At 42.6% G+C, this 11,555-nt stretch overlaps 2 protein-coding genes across 5 annotated transcripts in view; one reads left to right on the forward strand and one right to left on the reverse strand.

Moving 5' to 3' along the window:
• Positions 1-11,555, reverse strand: part of LOC111969121 (transcription factor 12-like) — a 345,264-nt gene that overhangs the window by 166,848 nt on the left and 166,861 nt on the right. The gene's annotated exons all lie outside the window — the stretch shown is intronic.
• Positions 1-11,555, forward strand: part of LOC111969392 (DNA-binding protein RFX7) — a 51,787-nt gene that overhangs the window by 32,632 nt on the left and 7,600 nt on the right. Inside the window, exons 3-9 of one of the 4 annotated variants that reach the window (XM_023995494.2) lie at positions 5,464-5,546; positions 6,486-6,524; positions 6,673-6,798; positions 7,522-7,638; positions 8,790-8,874; positions 9,103-9,310; positions 11,142-11,440. In XM_023995494.2, coding sequence (XP_023851262.1) covers positions 5,464-5,546; positions 6,486-6,524; positions 6,673-6,798; positions 7,522-7,638; positions 8,790-8,874; positions 9,103-9,310; positions 11,142-11,440 — 957 coding nt within the window. The remainder of the gene's footprint in view (positions 1-5,463; positions 5,547-6,485; positions 6,525-6,672; positions 6,799-7,521; positions 7,639-8,789; positions 8,875-9,102; positions 9,311-11,141; positions 11,441-11,555) is intronic. The other 3 variants (XM_023995496.2, XM_023995495.2, XM_023995497.2) reach the window with 3 other exon arrangements.

Raw genomic sequence — 11,555 nt, forward strand, 5'->3', positions numbered from 1 at the left:
TTCAGGAGCAGAACGACAGATTTTTACCTTGTCAGCTCGGGCTTTCGATCTTGCAACCTTTCCGTTACTAGTCCAACGCTCTAACCACTGTAACCAGGCTACCTGCCGCCCAAACAGTTGGGTAGGTTACTTTCTAAATGTAATCCGTTATTTACAAGTTACCTGTCCAAAACTGTAATTAGTAACGTAACTTTTGGATTACCCAAACTCAGTAACGTAATCTGATTACATTCAGTTACTTTTAGATTACTTTCCCCTTAAGAGGCATTAGAAGAAGACAAAAATGTATGTTACCAATTGAACGACATCTATTGCAGGATAAATCAATGTTAAAGTTTACATAGCTGGCCACATATGGATGTTACATTTTACTTTATGGGTTGGTTATGAAGGCTTCTTCAAACCCATCGCTTTCTACTACATATAATACAATTAAATTATTTCTTTACATTAAAAACCAAATATATATCTATCAGAATTCCAGTCATTCCAATAAATGTTATACCACTTGATCTTCAAGAATAGGACTTGGAAATATGGAAGTATAAATTAGACAAATTGTTTTACCTGAGCATGACCCCAATACTAAGGAGTTATTAGCCAGCCCTACTCTGTTGTTTATGATTTTGTCGTCATGGAGGACTGATTGATTCGAGTTGAAAAAGAAATGCTGTGCTCATGGAATGGCATGCTTTGAGCACTACTGAAGGAAAAAAATGCCCCATCACACATTTGGCGTGTCATCATAGTGGTCTCTAACTTGTCAGACTCGCTCAGGTGGAACAAACATAAACTTGCACCTTTTTTCAATACTGATTTAAGTGTCATTGAGAAAACAAGTGTCAGGTTTTTTCTCTCGCAAACATCCTTTCTGAATTTAAAAGTAATCTAAGTAATCATCTAGTTTTTCAAAAGTATCTAATCTGATTAAAATATTTTTTTCTGGTAATTTAACGGATTTCAGTTAGTTTTTTTTGTAATCCCTTACATCTAACTAATTACATGTAATCCGTTACTCCCCAACCCTGTCCATATCAACATAGTTGAGTTTCTATTGGTCTTTGATTGTAGACTGGTTTGAGTATTTGAACAACCTTGACTTGTCCTTACTTCCACTTTGGAAGTGTGCTGTGTGGAGTAGTGGGGCTTGTCTGGCAGCAGCAGGGTGTGATGTCCTGTGCTCCGCCAGTGAAGGACCAATAGTAGTCGTGGCTCCTTTGTCTGACAGAGGGTGTGTAACGTAGCCCAGTGTGTCTGTCTACTCTATTCCACTCCATGAGAATCTCCTTCTAAAAAAGGAGAGTCCAGTTGGCTCCACGACGTCTGTCTGTGAGCCATTTTTATCCCCCCCCCCCATCGCTAACGCTGCTCAGTGGCTGATAACTTTAGCCAGTGGTGAGCTCCCGTTCCCCTAGCAACAAAGAGGCGAATAGAAAAGACAGAGGGGCGAATGCGTCTATTCTTAGAAACCAATTGAACGGGGTGGGGAGCAGTGTGTGTGTACGTACGCTGTGGCTATGTTTGACGGGGGCTGCTGACCACTCCGCTAGCAGAGGCCAGTCCAGGGGAAAGGGTTAACGACAGGGGATTTCAGTTTATCTCAGTCTGCCGGCGCTGCGCACAAACACCCCCCAGACCCGACTATGGCTGTCTGGCTCTGTGCACTCATGCCGTCAAGACATGCTTGTCAACATCTCTGTGTTGTGTGTTTGAATGTTTGTCCCCTCCCTGCTATGGCACCCAGAGCTTCTCTTTATGGTMATGTGTTGGGTGTTTAACTCTTTTCCATAATGTTGGTGTCAGTGATGCTGCTCTGGACATTCAGGCAGTTTTGGCTGTCCACTGCAGTCTGCACCACAATGTAAAGCACTGGTCTGGTGGTCGGATGTTCCCTAGCGTTGGTACCCTACAGCAGACACCATTTAAACAAAAGCTTGTTTACGTGAGCTTAACTGCCCACTCCGCTAGCCCCCGGATTAGGTATTCCTCGGATTATTGCTACCTCCGATGACTTCCTCTATGGGGGGTTGGTTGGGTCATTGAAATGCCATGGGACTGTCTGTATCCCTTCTGCTTTTAGATGTTGTCGTCGTGGTCCATCAATCGGTCTTGAAATAATAGTGCATTGCACTCACAGCTTCGTATTAAATAAACGTTATTCATTTAAGTGTTTGCTTCTGAATTGTTTTTGTAAAAAAGAAAACAATTAGGTGCTAGAGAAAACAATCGTACCACATGTTGGTTACTGTTTTTAAACAGTGAATATTGTGTAGTAGACAGAGGCACCATGGCCCCTTCAGATGAGGGTGTTTTTTTATTTTGGTGCAAAAGCTCCACTACGGTGCGCAGCTCATCAAGAATCCAGAACATGATGTGTGAGCCTGCTCCTCCCCCTGCAGGGCCCTCCCGCTCCGTGTTGGAGAGTTGTGCCTGGAGCCAAAGTCTCTCGTCTGCCGCCTTCTACTCCAGCAGAATTTAAATCACCCCTGCCCCGCCCTATCATCTTCCCTATTCCCTTTGAAGCAGCGTGTTGGAGAGGGCTGTTTCCTGTTTGTAGCTCTGGGCCCAGCCATCCCCCAAACACTGAACTGGGTTGGGCTCAACTGGCATTATCCATCGTAGTACTGGGGTAGAGAGAGGGTGAGATACAGATTGTGCTTTGTTTATTTTTTGCATCTGTGTAATAGCCAATGTGTTTCACAGCTGAGCTTAGGGGTGTGTGTGTGTGTGGTATTTATTATGGATCCAAAGCTTTTTACTATCATTCTTTGTCATTGTTTCATAGTGTAGTTTCTTGTTCTTTTTATTCAGTTTAGTCACATGATTTCTCAATTGGCAATACATTTGCCAATCGGTTGTGCAGGCAGACTTATTTGCCATTCCTTTTGCCTCCTCCCTCTCAACCATAAAATGTTTAAATTCCCTATCAATCCACAGGGATTTAAGTGTGTGTGTGTGCCAGCACGTTTCAAAGCTTGTGTCTGTGTGATTGAGAGGGAGGTTTAAGCGAGAAACCGACAGTGAGTAAGAGTGCAAGCGTGATCCAGTGCTTGTTTGTTTGTTTACTGTTGTAAGTTGTACTTATCTGTGGCATGTGTGGCCACTTGCTGTTGTAGTGCTGCTAGTGCACTGCCCAGGCGGGGAGTGGAGGTGGTCACTGAGCAGTGGAGATCAGATCATGGCGTGACACAGCCCCAAAGCCCCTCTGTCACGACATCTGTGCGACCCAGTGCTGCACGTGCCAGACCCTCTGCCCCCACCCCAAAACCCTGAAAATACCAGATTTAGGCTACCTCATCTCCTCTGTTTTGATGGGGACTGTTTGGCATGCCTTCCAAAGTCACTCAGTGAAATAGCTTCCAAATACTGAAACAATTTTCTCAGTTAATGTTTGTTGATGTGTTGTAAAACATGTCAAAGGGCTGTAGCCCAGCTACCCAAGTCTAAGGCGTCTGTGTGACAACCCAATCATCTGAATTCACATGGAAAAGTCTGCCTCCAGCATTATTTGACTAACCGCAAATAACTGTTTAAAAAGAAATAGAGAGTAATGAACTTTAAAATGCATTTTTTCCACCCCCAAAGACTGTCTGTTTGTTAGGTTAGCAGGTATCAGTGTTTGTTAGTTATAACACTGTCCCATGGTAGCTGCAACAACCCCCTCTGGATATTGCAGGGCTCCATCACCTCATATTTATCCTTATGTTCCTTCAAGGTCATCTGTTAAGGGTTTTTCACATATAGTCCTCTTTAAAATAACATATCATATGTCTCATGATGTCTTCTCACTATTCAAACCACACAATTGAGTTATGAAGCTCTCTTGGCTTATAGATCACATTTCAAAATAAATAATCTGAACTAAAAACTCCACACATATTTTGGTATTTCTGTGCATCCTTGACAAGCGCTAAAGTCAATATCCCAAAACAGTATCCAATATCCAAAAACGGCATACGTATTTTCGAACCTGCACATCACCATCTTCTCTTTGTGGCACCAATGTGAGGATTTATGGCCAGGGAAACAGTGTTGCAGTAGTCTAGTGTGAGGTGCGGGAATAATGATAAGGGAACCTGGGAAGTTTAGTGTTGMCATTGCCCTAAAAAAGGGAACCGGACAGTTGGAATTCTAGCGAACCGAAGTCAGACCACCTTTTTAAGATGGTCTCTTTTGAGGTTTCTCAGTTCCTGTTGGTGTTCACACTGCACTGAATTTGTTGTTGTTGCTGAAAGGGACCAAGTGTGTGAACATCCTTAGGAGCTCTGTGCAAACCACACACACACACACACACACACACTAACCCTGTCCCCTTGTTGGAAACATTTGTTTGATCTCATTAAGAGATTTCCTCATGGCTTTTGTCATTGTGGCATGGATGAGGACCCCCTGTGTTGATCTTTAACACCCTGTGGTATTTACTGCACACACACGTTTTAGAAACATTCAGAATCCAAGAGGTTTAATGTTTTTTTGTAATTTTGTTTATCCTGACACTTGTCCACATTGATCTTAGCTCGAGCACTGTTTATCAGGATGCATCCAGGATCCTTCTGAACGAGACCTCATCAAGATCAGTGGTTCTCTCTGTGGCAATTTCCACCCCTTTCCCTCTCTTCCCGGATTTTGTAATCTCTCCTTTACATCCCTAATCTCATTTGCAGGATCATCCATGTTTTTGTTGTCTTGTGTGGGGGGGGTATTTGTTCCTGAACATTGTTGTCTTTTAGGGCGTTTTTCATACACAGTTTTGAACTATAGTTCGAATAAGTTTGATTATTTGTTACAATGTATTTGGTCCAGTTGGTTTCACATTGTCAAATGAACTAAAACTCCTAAACGAAAACACGTGTCCATGCAAGTAATTTGTTTATTGGACAAAAACATTTGTTTCGTGCGCTCCCGGGTGCAGATAATGTTCAAACTAGTCCAACCGAAATAAAGGGGCTGTTTGAAATGGTTGTTTTACRTTTCACTGGAACTGAAGAGTCTGTGTCTTACATTTCATAACTGTTTAATTAACATTTTTACACTGATGGTGCCTCAACAAGTCCTACATTGTACAACTAAACACTTAGCTTTCTCTGTTACTACATCAGAAACGATGAGAGCACCTGACTTCACTCAGTGGAGAGTAGACTAAGAATGGATCATTTKAAATGGGAAACGTTTCTGTATTATTCATGCTCTTCAAGCTGGAGTTGAAGGCAACCTGTCAGCCTTTGTGGAACGTATCTTGGTGGATTATTGTAGTAGTGAGAATGAAAAGAAGCATTTATTTTCTCATGTTTGGTCTGAGAGACATCAGTAGAGCACGTTAAGTCAGTGGAGTGATAAAGACACTACCATGAACACTACTACTCACAGGGATGACAGAACATAACTWTTTTTTTTTGCACTTAAAAAAAATATTAACATGTTTGTTATTAAATCCCTCTTCTTCCCTGTGCGCYGCTTTTACAGCAAGATGTGGAGACGTTTACAGACATCGAGAAACTCTACCTCTACCTTAAGTTGCCTTCTGGTCCCAGCAACAGTGAAAAAAGGTAATTGATCATTCTTTCATTTGATTGAACAACATTTGTTTTGTGTCATGTCTGCATGTAATTCCACGCCATTTGCACATGACTTAGCCTGTTGTTCATCTACCCCATTATCCATTAGCCTAGTAGCATAATATAGATGTTCTGCACCCTATCCCATCCCCACATCTACTACAATGCTTGTCAACATTAGCTTGGACTGTGGTTATGTCAAAYTCTGCTCGTTATGCTAAACTCTCTCCCTTAGAGCGCAAATAAGCTTTGGCTGTTTTTTTATTTTTTTTATCATTGCATTGATTTGATATTGATTTCCCACTTAGGACTACCAGTTAGATGTGTGTTCAAATATTCTCTTTTTAATAGAAAATAATCTTTGGCATTAAAAAAAAAAAAAAAATCTTTGATTTGATATTGACTTCCCACTTGACTAGCACCTGTGTGTGTTCTCATTGAAAGTCCTTACTTAATAACTTATTAATAACATCTTTCCTCAACCCTTCACGTTTTACCTTTTAGCAAAATATGTAGATTTGTCTTGTCTTCTCTCTAATGTATATTTGGTCTGTAACATATATATATATATATACGCACGCTTAATTCCAAATCGACCCAAACCCCTACTCCCTAGGAATGTGTGTAGATCTGAGATGATTGGATATGTATTAGGCCTAAGGAATACTGTAATAGCTTTACTTCTGATGGGCTAAGAGGAATTTCCCCATATTGTTTGAACTTATCCAATCCTCTCACCTCTCACATCTCCCCAAGTGTCCAGGGGCAGTGGCTTGAAGTTAGTTTAGGATCAGGTGACACACAAACACACACACACGCTGCTCATTGATGTTGTCAATATCATACAATGATCAATTCCTACTTGTTCTCCACATCTAATCCTCATCACCTCAACACCTCCACCCCAACACTCCACACGATGCCCATCAGGACTGAGAGAGGGTCTGCCAGTCCTGGAGAACTGTCATGGTACATAAACCTCTCTCACTTACAACACAGAGACATGGGGGTGATGTGTGCTGGTTGGGTTTGAAAAATGGGGCGGGAAAGGTAGATCCGACAGTCAGGTTATTTACAATACAATCACAAAARAAACATTTTCTCCTGCTTTCTCTAGCAGTGATCAGAGCTCCATGTCATCAAGCCGCACTCAGCAGATGCACGCATTCAACTGGATCCGCAATCACCTAGAGGAACACCCAGAAACCTCTCTGCCCAAACAGGAGGTCTATGACGAGTACAAGTGGGTATCTGACTGAGAAAGGGGACATAGGGAAGTGTGAATCTAAGGAGATTTTGCCCAGCCCGGGTAATTTTCAAATCAATAGCACTGTTAAATACTAACAAAAATCTGTCTTGATGTTCTGGAAAGGGACACCACAACAATTTAGAAACATATTGATAGCACTGTGTATAGGTTTTTTAGGGAGTTTGGAATACCTGATAGGTTCAATTCCATACCAGGTGGGGGAAAATGGATTTACTTTTGTTTTCCATGAGTACTTGACTTCTAAGAGGTTTCACAAGAACAAGGTACACATTTGTATGGCCGTTTTATTTTATGACATGAGATAAATGTTATGAAAGTACATAACATTTGGCTGTTACTACATAAATAAACCTTTACCATACACTGCTAGCTATAAAGGATCTACATACTGCCAGCCAAAGCACCAATATAAATAGATGCAGAAAGCATGGGAAAAGATGTGCACCATGTGTTGGTAACACTAGAACGGAAAGTCTGAAATGCTATGTGACTGTTACGTAACACTCAGTTTGACGTCCTCATTCACTGCAAATGAAAGTACTAATAATGTTTCAGATTTCTTTGGGAACGTCTTCACCCAGATGTCACTGTTTTGATATGATTGTCTTTATTTAACAGTTTATTTGGTTTTACTGAGATTTCCAATGCCTTGTTTACTGTCTGTYTGTCTGTCTCTGTCTGGTTTGTTTGTTTCAGGAGCTATTGTGACAATCTCTGCTACCACCCACTGAGTGCGGCGGACTTTGGAAAGATCATGAAAAATGTATTTCCAAACATGAAGGCACGTCGACTTGGCATGAGAGGCAAATCAAAATATCCTTCACTGGAATGGTTTGTAGCGAACAATCTGGCYTCTCTGGACTCTGGTCGCAGAACATCTGTTGTCTCAGTTCATGGAGCCTCTAAATATAGAACTGAAATTAAATCAAATAAAGCGTCCTCTGCCTGGAGAGCAGTATAGTAGGACAGAGACACTTAGGGGAATCACTGTGTTCTTGACCTTCAGGAAACAATTTGTGAAATGTATTTTCCATGAGATCACGACTCTAGACTTGGCAAAGCTACAGTCTCCAATGAGATTAGCGTCCGTTAAATTAGTAAAGTGACAAGTGACTTCGTTCTTATTTTGTTTAGGTGGAGTTGGAAAATAGAATAGTATAAAATACTTGCATATGCATGCAGTTTTTATTTTCAATGCAGAGTCTTTCTGAAATAGACTTWGTTTTTTTATGGCGGTTGCAATAGCAACTGAAACTCAAATCAGAACATCTTGAGCTGTGGCTTGCTTAGTAATCTACATCTCCCCTTTTTAAATKAACTGTTTTCTGTTTCCAAATGTAATACACACTCTACAAAGGTACAAGTTAATTTAAGGTCACAGTCTTCRACCTATTTGTCTATTTTATTATATGTTTTGTGTGAGAGAAAGTAAGTCATTCATTCATAACTGTGCTATAACTCTGAGTAGCTCTTTGCCTGGTTGTTTGAGACACCTCCTAAGTGTATGCAAGTGTTCAGCAGGGAGCACCTGCTGTCACTCTCACACACCAGCATCTGATAAAAGGCTAGCTCTCACCACAAATCCACAGTGACTTATTTTGGCAGTGGAGTTGGTCACAGCGCCAAAGGTTGGAGGGGGAAGAGAAGGTTCAGTGGGAGTGTGAGAGGCCTGAGGGGCCGAGGGATTAGTAGTGGAGTGACTAGTGACTGATGCTGGCTGGGATATAGCTGTCTCAGCTTCGGGTGACAAGGCTCTTCCTCAGATCTGTCTGACTGACAGCTGACCTTCTGCCCTGAGGTACGTTTGTTACCCTATCCTGTGGGGAAATCCCATTCTCTTATGTCTAGAATGGTCCCTGAAGCCCTGCTCTTTACAGACAAACAACCAACACATTTGAGCAAATCCATAAATTAACTCTGAAATGTTTGACAGTTCAGTGTTTTTGACCTTAACCTCTGCTCACATACTGCTATAGTGGACTGAGGAAGAAAGCCTTTGTCCACATGCCATCTTTACCCAACCTGGATTTACATAAAACAGGGGACGGGGTAAGTTGTCTGTCTGCCTTCCTCTCAAGGTCTTTACCTTATTTAAATARATTTAAGAAAATAAATAAATGTTTTCCTAACTTTAGTCCAACATAACATAACTTTATTTAATGTAACGTGTTAAGAAAAGGAGCACATTTTGAGGCTTCATATTGAACTAAAAGTAATACAGGGATATATACGACTATAATTCTTAACACCTGTATATGTGCCTATGTTGTGCTTCAGTGTGAGATGCTGGAGGCCTCAGGTCAGCTGTGCAGTGCGGAGGAGGAGGTGCGCTCTGCGGCCTGTGGCCTGGTGTGTGAGTGGGCCCAGAAGGTGCTGAGCCGCCAGTTTGATGCTGTGGAGGACCTGGCTCGCTTCCTCCTCAACAGCCACTACATCGGCACCAAATCTGTGGCAGCCCTCACGGTCATGACTGGTACACCAACAGGTGACAATACAATACAGTGCATTCGCAAAGTATTCAGAACCCTTGACTTTTTCCATATTTTGTTACAGCCTTATTTTTAAAATGACTTACGCAAAAACAGTTTTTTAGGTATTTTTGCAAATGTATTAAAAATGTAAAAACTGATTTGCATAAGTTGAAGCACCTTTCGGCAGCTATTAGAGCCTTGAGTCTTCTTGGGTAGAACGTTACAAGATGGTACACCTGTATTTGGGGAGTTTCTCCCATTTCTTCTCTGCACATCTCAAGCTCTGTCAGGCTGGATGGGGAGCGTCGCTGCAAAGCTATTTTCTCTATTTTCTCCAGAGATGTTCGATTGGGTTCAAGTCCGGGCTCTGGCTGGGCCACTCAAGRACATTCAGAGACTTGTCCCAAAGCCAGTCCTGTGTTGTCTTTTCTGTGTGCTTAGGGTCGTTGTCCTGTTGGAAGGTGAACCTTCGGCCCAGTCTGAGGTCCTGAGCGCTCTGGAGCAGGTTTTCATCAAGGATCTCTCTCTGTGCTTTGCTCCGTTCATTTTTCCCTCGATCCTGACTAGTCTCCCAGTTCCTGCCGCTGAAAACATCCCCACAGCTGCTGCCACAGATGCTGCCACCACCATGCTTCACCGTAGGGATGGTGCTAAGTTTCCTCCAGGCGTGATGCTTGGCACTCAGGCCAAAGAATTCAATCTTGGTTTCATCAGACCAGAGAATTGTCTTTCTCATGGTCTAGGTGCCTTTTGGCAAACTCCAGGCGGGATGTCATGTTCCTTTTCCTGAGGAGTGGCTTCCGTCTGGACACTGTAACATAAAGGCCTGATTGTTGGAGTGCTGCAGAGATTGCTGTCCTCCTTGGAAGGTTCTCCCTTGTCCACAGAGGAACTCTGGAGCTCTGTCAGTGACCATCGGGTTCTTGGTCACCTCCCTGACCAAGGCCCTTCTCCACCGATTGCTCAGTTTGGCCTGGCGGCCAGCTCCATAAAGAGTCTTGGTGATTCCAAACTGCTTCCATTTAAGAATGTGGGTCGCCACTGTGTTCTTGGGGACCTTCAATGCTGCAGACATGTTTTAGTACCCCAGATCTGTGCCTCGACACAATCCTGTCTCGGAGCTCTACGGACAATTCCTGGGACCTCATGGCTTGGTTTTTGCTATGACATGCACTGTCAACTGTGGGACCTTATATAGACAGGTGCGTGCCTTTCCAAATCATGTCCAATCAATTGAATTTACCACAGGTTGACTCCAATCAAGTTGTAGAAACATCTCAAGGATGATCAATGGAAACAGGATGCACCTGAGCTCAATTTCGAGTCTCAGCAAAGGGTCTGAATACTTATGTAAATAAGGTATGTTTTTTATTTTTAATACATTTTCRAAAAATGTATAGAAACCTGTTTTTGCTTTGCCATTTTAGAATAAGGCTGTAACGTAAAAAAGTCAAGGAGTCTGAATACTGTCCATATGCACTGTATGTGTTGATAGTCAAACTTCACTTTTCCTTTCACTGCCTCATGTATGATGAACAGTGAAAGATTTCCATCTAGTGGCAGATTCTTCTCATTGACCTGCTATAGTGCATTTACATACCACCTGTCAGTCCCTAAAAGCCATCCCATTAGTTACAGATGTCAATTCAATGTCTATTCCACATTGGTTTAATGTMATTTCATTGAAATTATGTGGAAACAACATTRATTCAACCAGTGTGTGTCCAGTCTGATAGTTATGCTTTCTGCAAAATAGAAGCTGCTCTGCCTAGGAGGACTGTGACAATTTGTTTACCCAAAATATGTGTTAACCTGTTTCTGTCTTCCTCTGTCTCCTCCCTTTAGGAGTTAAAACGCCACTCCCATCCTCAGCATTCGCACCAACAGCTGAAGCCCACTCCTTCCAGTCCCAAGTGAAGACCCTGCCCTCTCCCTCCATCGATGCCAAGCAGCAGCTCCAGCGGAAGATCCAGAAGAAGCAGCAGGAGCAGATGCTGCACTCCCCCCTCCCCGGAGAGGCTCAGGCCAGGCGGGCTGACGGGGGCACGCCTGGGGTCGGCTCCATTACCTGTAGAAGCCCAGCCCTGCTCTCCCCACATCCCACCATTGGCATTATGGTAGCTGCAGTCCCCAGCCCCATCACGGTAAGCCAAGCTTGTATTCTACTTCTGTTTGTCTAAGCTTACTCTATATATCCCACTGTCTTTGCAGTGTTCCTGTTACACATCTATACAAGCGACACCTTTGTGTTGCCTATAT

Source organism: Salvelinus sp. IW2-2015, linkage group LG10, assembly GCF_002910315.2.
Source record: "Salvelinus sp. IW2-2015 linkage group LG10, ASM291031v2, whole genome shotgun sequence".
Classification (NCBI taxonomy): Eukaryota; Metazoa; Chordata; class Actinopteri; order Salmoniformes; family Salmonidae; genus Salvelinus; species Salvelinus sp. IW2-2015.